Raw genomic sequence first — 17,673 nt, forward strand, 5'->3', positions numbered from 1 at the left:
TAATGATAATTTATGCAAATAGATGCAAATTTGATGCGATTTTCAACTATTTATTTTTGTATGTATTTTATTGTTTTTTATTTCTTATTATATCTAATGTTTTATTTCTAATGTATTCTTTTGTTCTGAAAGTTACTTTGAGAAACATATAAAAGCAATTTGATATCAATTCATATCTTCACATTTCTGCTTGTACATGAATATATGCGATTATAGCACTTTTTTGATGACATGCGCATACTAATTGTTATATAACACCTTACAGGTACATTCAATTTCGACGAAAATGGTATCAAAATGTGCGTAAGACTTGAGGGAAAAAAGTCATGAAACGACAATTCAAAATTCCGAGCGGTTGCGGCGCGATCTCCGAAAATGTCGAGGGGGGGCCTTCCAGTCCCCCCCCCCCCACTACAGTAAGGGCAGCGCTCAAAATACACGGGGGCGGTGGGCGATTCACCCCCATGAGCTCCATAATCGCCCCCGTCAGGTTGCTCACAGGGGCGATTGAAAAATTAAAAATCGCCCCCGTGGAATTATACAATAAAGATTATCTTTTCTGATTTTCCATTTTCAAACCTTAAACCAATGAAATGGAACTTAGATGACGCTTACTCTACGAGTATTACCGATACAAACAACGGAAGCTCGCGGTGGGGCCGTCAGCACATTGGCTATACTGCTGGTAGTACCAGTGTGCACACTGACGCCCAATATCTGCTGTAGCTGGATATCGACGATCGCGCAAAGACTGAAACATGGAGAAGTTTTTCCCCGGCCCCCCCCCCCATTCAGGGATCGGAATGACCGCATGCGTGTTGCCAAAATGTCCGGTAAAGGGGTACTTTTTGTGCGACAAAGTCCGGCCCGAGAATTGTTAAAAAAAGGGGTGTATTTGACTTTTCACCCAGAGATTTCTTTAAAAATGGGTTTTTTTCTTTTTTTTTCTCTCATCTCTTTGGACTCCTGAGAAATTATTCCGAATTTAGGGGGGTACATTGAGCATTTTTCCTGATTTAGGGGGGTCTCCAAGGCAGGAAAAGCCTGCAAAAAGCTCGCGAAAGGGGGGTTCGAAAATGTTGGCAGTCCTCAGATAGGGGCTGCTTTCATAAAGAGGGAACGAGCATATGCGTACCCTAAATAACACTGAGTAGGTGGGGGGGGGGGGCCGGGAGTTTTCTGAAAAGTTTGAATCCTCTGAAATCTGGTGATTCTTAAAGACCAGCAAATAATGTAACTCGACCAGTAAATCAATATTGAGAAGAAAAAAAAAGGCATAAGATGTTGCAGGGGCGGATCTAGGCGGTTTAGGGGGTTTAACCCCCACCCCCCCCCCTCCCACTTGGGCTGCCAAGGAAAAATGTGGCCGCATGTTAGTAGATGCCAGGAAAACACCACTTCCGGGGGTTCAAAATAGCAACAACAAAAATCGCCTCGCCGCTACGCGGCTCGTGATCGATGCTCCACATCGTATTTGGGGTGGCCCCCCACCCTTAGCTAAAAGCTTGATCCGCCCTTGTGTTTTAGAAGGATATGGTAAAGACTAAAAGTAAAGAAAGAATGTAAATAAGGTTGCCCTGAATAATGAGGAGGAAATTATGTGCAGAACGGGAAGAAATGGAGAAAATGTCCTCACAGGGATAAAAGTCAATAACAGCTATGTAACAGATAAATTTCTAAGAGGGAAAATACCGACTTAAATAAATGATATTGATAAAATACCAAGGAGTTTCACGGGTACCAATTCAATGGAAATTTGTATGAAAATAAGAGCCCCCGTCTGCACTAAAAGAGCCCCTGTGAGAAGGCTCACGGGGGCTCTTTTTTTTTGGAAGAGCCCCCGTGGGCAAAAAATTAATTTGAGCCCTGAGTAAGGGTTAAGTATTTGATTTTTACCAATTTGTATATCATATTCTAGCTCATCCTGAATCGATTCAAACTGCCGATATAAATATGGGTTGCTAAGCAGTTCACTGTTCGCAGCATGAGGTTGTTATTGCCAGTGCAGCTAGCTAACGGCCGGCCGGGTCTCGGCAGGATGAACAAATCAGGTTATAAAAACATTAATGTGAGAATAATAAAACGGCTTTAAAAAAAATCTTCTTTACAACATACCAATCGAATACTTTTTTAAAGACAAAATAAATATTTATCTATTATTTTTAACACCGCATGCTTCTTTTAATAGCTGATAATTCATGCAGAAACGGCATGAGATATTTTGGAATTGCAGAAAATAAATAAGTGAAAATAACAATGATATATTATATTATCTACCTTGTTGCTGTTGTTGTTGTTGCTGTTGCTGCTGCTGCTGAGCACCAAAACCAGGCGCTAACCCACCTTTATAAAGAGGAAGAAATAACAACTTTAGTTTGGAATTCTGGGTTTGGCCGACAACATTTTCGTTTACAAATTTGCATTTGAGCACGATTGCCAAATTACGCTTTTGTTTAATTTACTGTTTTTTTGTTGACAGTCACACTTTCCAATATGTCTCATCGTCTTTTGCCAATGAATCCCTCTCTCTCTTTTCCTATTCATTCTTACGTTTGTTTTTTAAACTTTCATTAAAATAATGAAGGATTCATTCAGAAATTCAGGGAGGATTCATTCAGAAATCAGGGAGGTCTCTATCAATTGCATGTAGTACAACATAATAGGAATAATATTTCAAAAAATCATGGAGGGTTGGCATCTCTGTATTATAATTGTATTTGCCCTAATATCTGAGAGCACACACTAACATACAACAAAAACTATGGTCTTAGGGTGATGGCACTAGGGGATAAGACCTGGGGGGGGGGGGGTGATTGTCCAAGAACCCCTTCTCGGTAAACCATATCCCTACCCTGTATCCCTACATACATGTACATATCCATTAAATAAATGCTTATTACTGGTTGTAATAAATAGGCCTACAGCATACTTTTAACTAGGCAACGATTTTGATCTGGAATCCTTTTAAGCATTCAAATGAAACATGTCAGCAAAACACACATGGCCTGCCCTGAGTACTGACCCGTTTTCCTATTAAAGTTTCCTAGAAAAGTTGAGTTGGTGTCTGAGCGCGTAATAGCTGCTCTGTACTCCTCTCTAATATCTTGCTTCTTGTGTTGAAATTTGAGCAGAACACCGAAAACAAATTTTACCATATTGTTTATTTAGAGGAGTAGATACAACAGGACAAATTTCAGATCGGAAATCAGTCCATGAATGCCGATATTTAACTTTTCTGATTTTGCTGGATCTGGCCCTCACTGCACGAAGGGAAAGCTGTATAGCCATTTTATCCAGCATTTAGCTGGCTACTCAGCCACGGACTGCAAGTTTCATTGAGCTGATGTCGAGGGATTAACATTGACGATGATGGCCAGTGTTGTTCCTTTTGTGTTGGTGAGTCTTACTCTATTCATTGCCTCAGAGTGTCACAATAGATGTCCACCACTTCATTCAACCCACTACTGTCATGAGAAAGAAATACATCAACGTACACATTTCTGTGGCAGGAGACTTAGCTACTACAGCAATACTGTTTGTACTTTCCAACTTGAGATATTAAGATCTGGAGATGTGCAGCCTAACCCTGGACCGACTGCTGAAAATTCAGCAGTACCATTGAGATCAACAGAGCCAACAAATTTGATGTGTGCTTCAAGTATAAACGGGGCGATGGGGAGTTCTCGTTCTATATCATATGATCGCAGTGAATTACTGCTGCTGAATCACACCCACGGAGTAACACCTAATGTCTGGAATGTTATAACATCGTTAGGTATAAAGGCTAAAACTAGACAAGGTCATAAAGGTGGAAGGAATAGGCGTCGTAAATTAGCGGAGTCCATAACAAATGAGTCTTTTGGTAAATTTGGATTATGGAATGCTAGATCGATGAACAATAAGATCCCAATGATATGTGATTTTATTCTGTCTAAACACCTTGACATCCTTGCTTTGACCAAGACCTGGTTATCTGGTGATCAGCGAGACAACAAGGTGATTGCAGATCTCAAACTGACACTTCCTACACATGATTTCTTTCATATTCCTAGAAGGAATAGGAACGGTGGTGGTGTAGGCGTATGTATCCGAAAAACATTCAAGGCACACATTAATGAAGAATGGTCATGGAACTCATTTGAAAGTCTCGATCTTCTCGTCACTGAATGTAAAGAAACCCCATTTCGCATGATAGTCGTTTATAGACCACAAAGGGACAGGAAGCAACAGCTAACGTCGTCCATATTTTTTGATGAGTTTTTATCCTTTCTGGAAGTTTTAGCTTCTGAACCAAGAAAACTTCTGATCACTGGAGATTTCAATTTTCACATTGATAATGAGAATGACAGAGAAGCACGATTATTTCTGGATTTGATCGACTCCTTCGGTTTGAGGCAACATGTTGTTGAGTCAACGCATCGTTTGGGTCATATACTTGATTTGGTGATTACACGCATGTCTGATGAGTTTGTACAGGACTTGTCAATGACTCAATATCTTCCTTCAGATCATTCAGCTATAATTGCCCTCTTAAACACTGCTAGACCTCCATCCGTGATGAAAAATGTTTCCATTCGAAAACTGAAAGCAATTGATTTTAATAAATTGCGTGATGATATTCTCCATTCTGAACTCTATACATCCCCTACGAATGAACTACAGTCTTTGGTAGATCAATTTGTTCGTGTTCTCCAATGTCTTTTAGACAGGCATGCTCCTTTAGTGACTCTTAACGTAAGAAGCAGACCAAATGCACCTTGGTATAATGAAAGTCTAAGAGCTTCAAAGCAAGAATTGAGGAGACTGGAGAGGAAGAAAAGATCATCTAAACTTGAAGTGGACCGAGAGATATATATAGCTCATTGTTCTACTTATAACCAGCTCATCCTTCAAGCGAAGACAGATTATCATGTTGGGCAATTTCAAGATTGCGAATTGCGTGATCTGTTCAGAAAGGTAGATCGCATGTGCAATCCTTCTCTGACAGAGACTTTTCCTTCTGATAGCATCTCTGATGATGAAATGACAGAGAGATTTTCGTTGTTTTTTCATGAAAAAATTGAGAATATTTTGCATGGATTTCAATCTACTCCAAGAAACTCGCCTATGAGAGGTATGCATTTCCAGTTTCGACAGGTTCTCAGCAGTCTCAGTCCAACAGGTGATTAATCTCATGAGTAACTCTTCTTCTTCCAGCTGCTCGCTTGACCCAATGCCAACGAGTCTTGTCAAGATGTGTGCTAAGGAACTTGCTCTTATCATAGCTTGCATAATCAACATGTCATTTGAGGTTGGAATGTTTCCTGACTCGCTGAAAGTTGCTCACATTAAGCCACTCATTAAAAACAACAAGCTTAATGCAGATGATCTGAAAAACTACAGACCTGTGGCTAATCTTTCGTTCTTGTCCAAGATGATGGAGAGGGCAGCAGTATTTCAAATGAACCAATACTTGAAAACCAACAACTTGAATGCATTGATGCAGTCAGCCTATCGGAAAAATCATAGTTGTGAAACAGTGCTACTCCGTGTCTTCAATGATCTGCTACTGATGTTGGACAAGGGAGAGGAAGCAGTGTTGTTAATGCTCGATTATTCTGCTGTATTTGACAAAATATCCCATACCATGCTAATTGATCGTCTTCAGCAAAGATTTGGGTTCAACAGTACTGCACTTAGCTGGTTCCAGTCATATTTCACATGTCGCTACCAGTCAGTCACCATTCGAGGCACACTATCAGAGAGGCGATTGGTAACAAACAGAGTTCCACAGGGATCAGTGATGGGACCGGTTCTGTTTACCTTATATTCATCCCCTTTGGAGGACATTATTTCTGCGAATGGTTTCAACTATGCCATCTATGCTGATGACACACAGTTGTATACAGCTTTGAAAGGAGATGAAATATGTACAGTTATACCAAAAATTGAATTATGTCTAAATGAAATCAAATCATGGTCCGCGATGAATGGTCTTAAGATTAATGAGGAAAAGACTGAGTTGTTGCATATATCATCACGTTTTAGAACCAGAAGTCAGCTGCCACCCATAACGTTCGATGGACCTCCTCTTGAACCTTCAAGCTATGCCAGAAATTTGGGAATCATTGTTGATGATCAACTAACATTGAAATTAAGACATGTTGGCAATATGTGTCGGTCAGCTTCTTATGCAATTCACAAAATTGGCAAATTAAGACATTACCTTGATCAAGCCACAACAGAAAAACTAGTTCATGCATTTGTTATGAGTCGTATTGACAATTGTAACAGTTTGTTGTTTGGTTTGCCAGATTCTCTCATAGACAAGGTCCAAAGAGTTCAAAATTGTGCAGCTAGAATTGTCTCACGTAAACGTAAACGAGATCACATTACTCCCGTGTTATATGATTTACATTGGTTACCTGTAAGAGATAGAATCAGCTTTAAACTCTTAACAATTGCATATAAATGTAAACACAGTGATACTCCCATGTATTTGCAAAATATTATTTGAAGTCATCTACCAACTCGCAATCTCCGTTCATCTTCAAAACATACATTCACACCTTTAGTCACATCCACCAAAACATATGGGCACCGTGCTTTCCAGTATGCCATACCAAAACTATGGAACAATCTTCCAGAGTCTCTAAAACGTTGTCCTTCACTACATCAGTTTAAATCCGACTTAAAAACATATCTGTTTCGATCATGCCAGTCTTAAATTTAAATTTGTGTAGTAAACATGTGAATTTTGTAATTGATTTGATAATTGTAATTGCTAAACGGTGAAAGCTCAATATTCTTCATGTCTTTTCTCTCTTCTCTCTCTCTCTCTCTCTCTCTCTCTCTCTCTCTCGTATCTAAGCGCATAGAGACAATTTTGTAATATGCGCTATATAAGAATTGAACATTATTATAAAGGTAATACAAAGTTTTGGGAAATTTTGAAAATTGGGTGGATAGTGATTCTTCACAATTTTGTTTATATATTTGGATGCCCCTGTGGATGTATAGGCACTAGAAAAATTTGTAGCTCCTGAAAAACTTCTGCTTTCGAGAAAAATTGTATACAGAAATTTACCGGTGCTCCTGGTAAATTTTGATAAATTTCAAATAGCAATGGTAGCTGCGACCATTAAAATCTAAGATATCCTCCACGCTATGTGATATGTAATTTCCAAACAGGAATAGATAATCGGTGGTTTTTAGTCAAGAAGTATTGTTTTATACATGTAGCTTAATCAATATTTTGACCTTGAGATGGAGTTATACAACATAAAGAGTTTATTATTTACAATTTCATAACTTTAGACTCGATTTAAACTGCGACAGCGATCACTGAATATTTTAGGATTACATATATGCTTCCAATATGTTCATTTGAACCAAATTCATGACCCCATACCAAAACTTTGTATTACCTTTACCAGATACAAGGCCCTATTTTATAAAGGGCTCTGGAGGCAAGACCCCCTTCCCCATTCAATTTCCAGGACTCAACGCTAATATTTTTTAAAATCATTATTAATGCTGAGGTCAAACGTTTAACCGTCCGGTATCCGACCGTCCATGGCACTATCCGTTTTTAATTGGACGGTTTTGTTTTTTTTTGTTTTTTTGTTATGATTTAAAAAAAAAATTATTGGAAACTGGAAAGTCCAAAATGTACATAATTAGAAACAAAATCACTGAACAAAAACGGAGACTTTACTGACAGGCATACTTTGGAATAATGAATGGGTTTCACTTTGATTATGAAGCTAATAAATCAAGTTTTGCCAACATTATAGTCATCATAAGCCAGCCCTGACTGTTGAATGTTGAATTGCAGAGCAACAATCTTCACAATAACAATCAATTGCAAGATTGTAGATTGAGAAGTTGACTCTTAAAACTAAGTTCCCAGCCTTGAAATACATGAATAATACTTCACTGATGCCATTTATTTAAAATAAAAAATAAATAAAAAAATAAATAAATAAAAAATTGATTTAAAAAAAAAGTTTTGACTAGCGGTTAAACGGCATTGGAAATATCTGTGATGTTACAACACTAATCATTATGGGCTATAAGGTTGAGTCCATGTTAATTTCATTTAAATATGGAGGGGGTCCGGACTGAAAGTTTGGGTGCCCAGGTGTGCTGGGTGCCTGTTATTGTTGAGACCAGATTTTCTATCAATCTGACAACCACTCTGATCCATAATTAGCTAATGAGGTTATAGCTTTATTGAACATTAAAGGGAGGTGTTGTAAACAAATTACACCAGTTATCCCTCCAACACTCACTTGTTGTTGTTGTTCCTGTATTGAGACCAAACCCAAAGTTGAGGGCAGATGTTGAGGGAGCTGTCTGACCAAAACCGCCTCCACCAAAGAGAGACGAACCTCCTGGCTTGGCACCAAAACCTGTAGAAAGAACATAGAATAGTATTCATGCATATCTGCTGCAAATGCTAGTACTGTAGCTAAAAACAGAAAATATTCTTCCAACAAAAAGCAACATCTTCATCATTTAAATTTTCTTCAAAGGTTCTGTACTGGGCTGATGAACTGTTAGGCAGAAATTAGAGAATAAAGAATAAGTATTATCGGTACACTAGTGCTGTAGCTGAACAGCCAAACCGAACCGAACTCGACTCTCGATAATCTTTCTTTCTTGATCTTTCCCAATCCTCCCTCTCTCTCACATGGTGCAACCACAAGCCTTTTGTATGTATATCTACATCACCATGCAAGCCGATACTAAAAAGCAGCAAGAATACACGAGCGTACTAGGCACTGATCAAAACAAGTTCGGCTCAAACCCAATCATTAAAAAAATTAATATTTTAATTGTAACAATATCGGAAAAATTTTACAATATAAATAATGAAATAAATATATATTGTAGTATTTTAATTTTTTTATTCAGGAGAATTAAGAATTTTTTTATCTACCCTATTAAAAATAAACATTCATAACGACAGTAATTGAACGAGCCTGGGCTGTTATATTCAATATGACTTGTAACATTAGACAACATCAGTCTCAGCAAATCTTTAAAAAATATCATATATTGTCAAATTGAAAACACGATTCTTGTAAAATTGCAACTCAAACACGATTAAAGCTTAGCAGAGAGGTACAGGTGACGGCGGCCTGCGGTAGTGAGTTCCAGAGCCTAGTGGCATCTGGAAAGAAGCAAACTTGTGTCCGAGCATATGGCACTTGGTGTTTCTGGTCATGGCCTCTTAGCAAAGCAGGTAGTGATGGAGTCAGAACTGTCTGTCTGTGTGCTTATATAGAGAGGGCCTAACACTTTACTTTATCAGAAGTCTCTAAACGCTCTACAATAATGCAGTATAATCACCCTGGCTTTAGCAGAGCAGCTGTCACACTCTGCATTTCAAGGAAATAAATTCCTACCAGGTCCCCATTTACTTCACCTGGGTGGAGTGTGGCAAATGCCAATACTATCTTTACCAGTACTCTCTACTTTCATAGATAACAATTCTAACTAATCCTACCTCCTGTACTTGTGGAAGCTCCAAAGTTAAATCCAGATGCACTGCTGGTTGTCTGGGTGTTCCCTCCAAGCCCACCGCTTCCAAAGCCAAAGCCCCCTCCAGTGCTGGTTGTAGCTGTACCGATCGGTTTAATCCCAAACCCAAACCCAGAGCTGGTGGTGGTAGCAGTCGATGGAGTCCCAAAGCCAAGAGTTGGAGCTGTTGTTTTGGCTGTGCTACCAAAGGAGAATCCTGCGAGATAAAAAAAACAATACATTCAATTGCATATTACTTCATATACATGTATCTTTACCTTTACACAAGCTTTTGTACGAATGCTGTTGTCTCAGCATTCATTTCAGGATTTCAGTCCTTGCTATTAGATCTTAAGGCAAATATGACATATTTATGTTTGATAAGTGTTCCAAGAAACAACCCACCAAAGACCACCATCATTCATTAAAACATCGTTAAATGGCAAATTCTGAAGTAAAAAATTGTGGGCATCAACAGAAAGACAAGAGAGACATATTGGGAGACTGATGAAATCAAGGTGAAATCTACAATGCAAATTTGTCTTCTCATATTTTATAGTTTGACTGATTCATAATAAATTGTAAATCTTTGTTAAAGATTGTGTATTCAGTAAGGCTGCGACGAGTAGGCCTACTCAAATACTTGCACTGTTGACAATTACTAGAGTTAGGGTGTCTGATCGCGCACCCGATGTTGTGTGCTAAAATTCTTCCCATAGAGATTACACGCATCCCTATGCAGTCTACGTGCATTGCGCGACCATGCAAAAAAAGTCAATTTTTTTTTTTCAAATCGAGATTCAAACCTTTATCTGTTGTGATCCTGAAGGTGATAATCAATGAATGAGGTGTCATATGAAAGAGCAGGTGAATTCCAATATTTCCAAAGGGGCCTAGCCCCCGAAATTCTAAAAATATCTTGGTCAAAACAGCAATTTAAACATTGTGTCCTGGCTAACTCTGAGGTTTGTCACTTTTGAGATATGACGCCCCGATCGATAAGTAGTCCCAGTCCTAAGGAACAATTCTATGTGATTATATTTTCGCTAGCCCCCAGGGATCACAACTGATAACAGTTTAAAAATACCCTTCTCGCTATTTGGTGGATCAGCTAATTAGGGGGCGTGCGCTCCGCTCAGTCCAAACCATGGTTACATCGCGTAACATCTCCGCGCACGAACGAAACCCCAAATTCAATTATACATTATAGTGACTGAAATTATGGTTGGCAATTCCCTCGATAAACCCGGAAGTGAATACACGTTATAGTCAATGGCAATATCGCCAACCATACTAGTCAATGGCACATATCGCGGAGACAGCGTGGCTCAAGCTGCAAGTCGCGCATTGGCTTAGCAACATGCGTACTATATGCATACGCTTGCATATCGCGCGATACAGCTGTTTGTCTGAATTTAGCAAAACAACATCACTCTGCGTGGACGTCGTTTTCGTCGATTTTGACCAAAATGATATGAATATACCAGCGTTTTGGAGGGGCTGTAACTTTTGATAGAAACATCGGTGAGACTGGAAATTTGAAATGTATTATTCTGATAACATTTTTTATTCAAATATCAAACAAAAATGGTGAAAAACGATCCTAAATTGAAAATTGAAAAATCGTTCAGACACCCTACTAGAGTACGATTTCTCGTACTCGAATACTCGGCCGCCATTTTTCCTTTTTTTCCCCCGGTCTCCTGGCACTGTCCAGGCCGACACTTACCCGTGCCCGAGAGCTAGCGCTGGCATGGTACGGTGAGTAAAAATGTTTCCAGCTCAATCACTGTCAACGTACCACTCAGAAACTGGGACCAAAATGTCCAGATTTCTGTTTGGACTCGGAGGAAAAGTAGTCCGTCATCTTTGGTTTTCAAAAATGGATTGTCTACTATTATTATTATTATTAAATTGGCGCCTTCAACGACAAAGTCTCAAAATAAAATCATGTGAGTTTTTGGAGACGGACCTGGGATACTTCAAGGGACATAGTACCTTATACACTACATATTCATAATTCCTGCAAATTAAGTTCTACAGAATTTGAGGTTGGCCGCAAAAGGGACATCTCTAATATTTTGAATTCTTACCTCTTTTATTTGGCAATCTATCCATCAAAAGAAAAGAAATTTATTCCTCTAACAGGATTTTATAGACTAGTCACTTAAAATATAGAATAATGATAAGCAAAATACTTCCGATAGAAGACAGAGCATTTTTCTGCCCAGAATTCAGTCACGCAATTTGTGCGTGGTATCTCCGTTGCCATATGACACCTCATTTTTTGAGTATCACCTTCAGGATCACAAAGAATAAAGGTTTGAATCTCGATTTGAAAAACTAAAATTTGACCAATAATGCATGGTCGCGCAATGCACGTAGACTGCATAGGGATGCGTGCAATCTCATGATCTCTGTATGACTAGACCTAGGGTCTAGATCTAGACTAGTCTAGTCTAGATCTAGGTCTATCTGACTATGGGAAGAATTTAAGCACAACATCGGGTGCGCGATCAGACACCAATCTTTGTTTTATAATAAACAAATTAGTAATTAAAAAGTTAGATTTTGGCATTGGCCTCCCTACTTTAAGAATTATCAGACGGTTACTTCTGTCCAATTTGGCTCTAGACTAGATCAGATCTATTTGTAACTATTCGCTACACTCAGCATGCATAGGAACAAAGTGGTCGAGTATATCCGGTCATAAATACTACTATAAATATCTTTCACTTTTCACAGCTACAGTACTACAGAGCAGACAGTATGAAATCTCATTGTTGAGTGATTTATATACATCTTTAACGTGGAAACATTATAGACCCTGTAAGAGAAAACATCTCACCAGATGTTCCAGTTGACGTAGAACCAAATGCACCAAAAGATGGTTTACTTTGCCCGCCAAAAGTGCTCGGAGTACTTCCAAAATTGAACGACATGTTGATTGATGTTGGTTTGATTGGTTTGACGCGCGCTCGAGAAATTAGTTCTAAGGTTTGACTTGAAATAGTCTGTAGATGGCGCAATTGTGTATGATCCATAGAGATATACAATTTGGTTTTGAGTCAGACCATTTTTGTTCCTTTTGTAGACTAGAAGTAGAGACATACCAACATTTATTTTTAGATTGTCTTAAAGTTAAAAGATTATGGCAGGAGGTAATTCAAAAGTTACATTTAATCGAAATTGACATTGATGATTGGAAACCCTTTTTTATGGGAATATCCGGCAATACTGCGAGAATATTTGTAATAAATTGTATCATATTTTTAGTAAAGTATATCATTTTTATTTCTAGAAAAGAAGGAACTTTGCCATCTGTACAGAAAACAGTACATATGCTTAAAAATTACAGAGACGAGGAATACAAAATAGCCTTCAAAAAGGGGAAACTGGGGATGCACTTACAGAAATGGGAACAAATCGATGCATTTTTACTTTAATGGATGTGGGTATTATTATTATTATTAGTATTATTAATTCTCTCTCGTGTACAGGTGGACAAACCGGAACAGGTTGCATGCAGTGTGTGTGTCGGCGTGAAGGGGGTATGATGAGATGGGTGGGCTAGGGGGGGGGGGGGGGGGTTAACAGTTTGTGTGGTGTGAGTTGAGGGAACAGGTTGCATGCAGTGTGTGTTTGTGTTTGTATGTGTGTTTATGTGTGTGAAAGGTGGTGTGGGGTAGAGGGGAGGGGGGGGGGGGGGGGGGGGTGTGAGAGTGTTGTGATAGGATGGTAATATGTAATTTTAAACCTTCCTCTACTGTTATTTTGATTATTCACTGTTACATGCAAGACTTTTTTTTTTCCTTTTTTTTTTCTCTATGTTCATTGATTGATGTAACTTATGAAATGTCTTGTATCAAAGATCTTGTTTTATATTGCTTATCTTGATAATTTCTTGTTATGTGAATTTCTTGTTATGTGAAATTGTGAGGAAGGAAATAAAATATCATTTAAAAAAAAAAAAAAAAAAAAAAAAAATATACATACCGGTATTAGGGTACAATATATCTCTATGGTATGATCGAATCTCTTTGAAATTTAAACCTGCGGGCGTTCATACAACACCAAAAACACCTAGGTCTAATCTAGGCATAGGCGCCGAAAAAGTAGGGGAATTGGGGGTGGGGGGGGGGGGGGGTTACCCCCCAAATAAAATCAAATGTCGCTTATTTCTAATTTCGATACCAGTGATTTACAAATGTTGCTGAAATGACATGAGGATTTTTTTTCTCAACTTCTTTTGTAAAAAATCTTTTTTATGCGTTTGTTGGAAATTTACTGATTCCCAAATTTACAGTCATGTAGGTAAAACTAAACTTTTTTAGAAGCCTTCATGTCAGGACCTGCAGAACGGCGGGGCTCGGGGATCGATCCCCCGTCACTTTTTTGAAAAAGTATGTTAAAGAGAAAAAAAAAAAAAAGAGAAAGAAATGAGGAATATAAAAATATGCTTATCTGACAGTAATTAAATGCCTAAAACCTTGAGCTTACGAGGGCTCCACCCCTAGACCTCATCAAGGTCCCCAAAGGCGGGCGCTTGGATGCTCACCTGACCGTTATTAAATACCTAACACCCCTGGGGGCTCTTTCCGGGGGCTCTCCCCCCCCCCTGGACTCCACTATAGGACACGGGCCCAGTGAATGCTTATCTGACCATAATTAAATGCCTAAAACCCCTGAGCTTCCGGGGGCTATACCCTTTGGACCCACCAAGGGCCCTAAGACAAGCACCTGAATGCTCATCTGACCGTAATTAAATGCCTAAAACCCCTGGGTAGTGAGCACTATTTTTAAAAAATATATTTTTGCCCCTGAAAATTAACACGAAAAAACACGAATTTAGTTTTAGTGAAAGTCAGAAACACTATGTGTGACGTTAAATGCGTATAATTATGTACAAATACATTGAAACATAATTATTCTAAAGACGAACTTCTACTGAATTGAGTGCTTCACTATACTGATTTTCACCCTGTGTATCTATTTCACGTTTGCATAAAAGAAGTGCTTATATATAAAAACACAATAATACCCTCTACCCAGGGGCGTCGCTAAATGGGGAGGGGAGTGGGGTGCGACACCCCACCTGTCTGGATATTGTCGTTAAAATTGCGCTGCTGTCGGGAAAAAATAAGAAAAGGGGGAGCGGGGGAAATTAGAAGGAAAAGAAAAAAAAAGACAAGGAAAAGAAGGGAAAGAAAGAAAAGAGAAGAGAAGAAAGAAAGAGAAAAGGAAAAAGAGGAAAGAGAGGAAAGAAAGGAACAGAAAGGAAAAGAAAGAAAAGAAAGAAAAGGAGAAAAGGAGAAAAGGAAAAAAAGAAGAACAAAAAAGAGGAAAAGGAAACAAAAAAAACGGGGGAATAAAAGGGAGGAGAGAGAGGGTGAAAGAGCCTGAGAGAAGAGGGGTGGGAGTAAGAAAGAGGGAGAGAGAGAGAGAGAGAGAGAGAGGGGGGATGTTGAAAGGAGTCGCCACGTCGAGGGAGCAAGAAAGATACGCATAGATAATTATGTTGCTGTGTCGGGTCCGCTGTTGGTCCATCCTCATGTTGATTAATAATGTGCTGATAATATTTTAATTTGCATTTTCCTAGTCTCAACTGATGTATTATTACTTTCTCCTTTCTATATTGAATGTTTTCTGTTTTTGTGACATATGGCTGAATTCGCCATAAATGTTTTCAATCTAATCCGGAATACCATTGAAATTGCCAGATCTCTTTATAAACTGAAGACAATGTGGTGAGTCAATTCTTCCTTTATGTATACAATTTCTATATAGTTCAATGTTTTCTTTCAGCGCTCCTTTTTGGCGAGATTGTCTGCAATTTTGTTTCCTCGAACACCGCATTGGGAAGGTATCCATTCAAAGTTTATCTCTATATCTGACATTTTTAGTATTTTAATTTTGTACAAAATATCAGCAACAAGGTATTTTGAACTTTTTGGCTGCTTTCTAGAGCCTGAGGAGCTGACAATGAATCTGTTAAGAAAACAACTGACATTCCTCTACAATATTTTAGCCACTCCAAGGCCATCATCGCTACTAATTCTGCCCTCATTATGTTTATTGATGATAACTTATAAGTTTTTGTTATGCTCAATTCTGGTGTATAAAAAACCAGATCCAGTATCTTTGTCCTCTAGTTTAGATCCATCAGTGTATATTTTTAAACAACCTTTCCTTCTTGTATGTATTCTTTCTAATGCACAATTCTTCATATCTGGAATAGAATTTTGTTTCTTATTAATAACTGTGTGAATATAATAGGATATATTGGGCGTTGAATAACACCAGAAAGGTTCGATTAACACTCTTTTACTCAGTTGTTCAACTTTAAATTTATAAAAGACCGCTATGAATGGCGGTCCTTATGAATTATAGCGAGGTAAATTATGGTTTGCTCGCTATTCAGTAAGGGCCGCTATTCATAAAGGAATGGTGTTCATTTTGTCTCGCGTTATGGATAGCGAGCTTGACCCATTCAATCACGAGCTTGTCATATCCTAGCAACTTATTTTTTTCAATTTGACCTAGCTCGAAAAATGTCATTATACTCATTTTTTCCATCACGAACGGATTAGTTGAAACAAACAGTGGGGGGGGGGGGGTGTAGAGGCCAACGAATACCGACAAAACTAGCGACCAATTTTGACGTTTCATTATTAGTAGAGAAAGAAGACGATTCGTTGTACCGTTTTCGACTCTTATTACTCCCTATTCATCTGAATTCAGTTTCCCCCTCTCGCGCGAAGCGAGGAAGCTTTGACGTTTCATTAAATTATTAGAGAACGTTGACGATTCGTTGTACCGTTTTCGACTCTTAATAAGCCCTAATTGTCTGAATTCAGTTTCCCCCTCTCGCGCGAAGCGCTGAAGCTTTGACTTTTCATTAAATTATTAGAGAAAGAAGACGATTCGTTGTACCGCTTTCGACTCTTAATAAGCCCTAATTGTCTGAATTCAGTTTCCCACTCTCGCGCGCAGCGCTGAAGCTTTGAAGTTTCCTTAAAATATTAGAGAAAGAAGACGATTCGTTGTACTGTTCTGGACTCGTCTAAATGAAGATTTCGCCTTCCGCGCAAAGCGCGGATTTTTTTCTGGGGCGATTCATCACAATATAGAGTAAGGAAGACGATTCGTCGTACCGTTGTTGACTCTTAAACCTTGTTTGAATTTAGTTTCCCCAAAAAATTTTAACCTCTGATTTCTTTAGCTGATATTATAGAAAATTGAAACTTCGAGAAAATACAAATATTGTAGTTGTAGTTACTCTCAAAGTCGTCACAGCGGATAAAAAGTCACAGTTCGTAGGGAAAAAAACTTGTCGGCCGACCGACAATGTACATCTCACCGACTTCAAACTTCTGCATTGATATAGTACACGAGGATCTAGCAAGAATACCGACACAGCTGACCCGACATAGCAATATATTTACCTGTGTCTTTCTTGCTCCCTCGACGAGACGACTCCACCCAACAACCCCCTTCTCTCTTTTACTCCCACTCCTCCTCTCTCAGGCTCTTACCTCTCCCCTCTCTCCTCTCTTTCACCCCCGTTTTTTTTCTTTCCCTTTTACTCTTCCCCCTTTTTTTCTTTTCCTTTCTTTCCTCTCCTCCCTATTTTTATTTTTCTCTTTCTTTCTTCTCTTTTCTTTCCTTTCTTTTCATTTCTTTCCTTTCTTTTCCTTTCTTTCTTTTCTTTTCCTTTTCTTTTCCCTTTCCCTCTCTTTTTTCCCTCCCCCTTTTCTCTTTTTTCCCGACGGCAGCGCAATTTTACCGACAATATCCTGACAGGTGGGGGGGGGGGGGTGTCGCACCCCCCACACATCCCCCCTTTGGCGACGCCCCTGATTAAATGATCAAGATTTGTAAAATACTGGATTATAACCAACATCAAATTGAATTCCGATAAGAACACTACGCTTAAAATGTTTTTTCTTATTTTAAAATAAAAATCCCACATCTGTCATAATTTTGTTTTACTATCACAGGCTCGATAGCAATTTCACTTTTAATTTGGAATTCGATTTTTTTTTTAATGACCGTCCTCCGGCAAGCCTTCTGTTCTTTGTTTGACAGTTTGATCATCCACTTATTAATTACTAACTGGATTATTCCGTTGCTAGAGGGAAGATGTCTCCTGTTGTCTCCGCTACT

General features: G+C 38.7%; 1 protein-coding gene across 2 annotated transcripts in view; it reads right to left on the reverse strand.

Moving 5' to 3' along the window:
• The window catches only part of LOC581674 (nuclear pore complex protein Nup54), a 32,728-nt gene extending 20,215 nt beyond the window's left edge, over positions 1 to 12,513 (reverse strand). Inside the window, exons 1-4 of one of the 2 annotated variants that reach the window (XM_781661.5) lie at positions 12,356 to 12,513; positions 9,494 to 9,724; positions 8,274 to 8,393; positions 2,278 to 2,343 (exon numbers count right to left, since the gene is read on the reverse strand). In XM_781661.5, the coding sequence (XP_786754.3) occupies positions 2,278 to 2,343; positions 8,274 to 8,393; positions 9,494 to 9,724; positions 12,356 to 12,449 (511 nt within the window). In that variant the 5' untranslated portion in view covers positions 12,450 to 12,513. The remainder of the gene's footprint in view (positions 1 to 2,277; positions 2,344 to 8,273; positions 8,394 to 9,493; positions 9,725 to 12,355) is intronic. The other variant, XM_030981041.1, reaches the window with a different exon arrangement.
• Positions 12,514 to 17,673: the final 5,160 nt, after the last annotated feature.

Source organism: Strongylocentrotus purpuratus, unplaced genomic scaffold, assembly GCF_000002235.5.
Source record: "Strongylocentrotus purpuratus isolate Spur 01 unplaced genomic scaffold, Spur_5.0 spur5_scaffold_11, whole genome shotgun sequence".
In the NCBI taxonomy this organism is placed as follows: domain Eukaryota; kingdom Metazoa; phylum Echinodermata; class Echinoidea; order Camarodonta; family Strongylocentrotidae; genus Strongylocentrotus; species Strongylocentrotus purpuratus.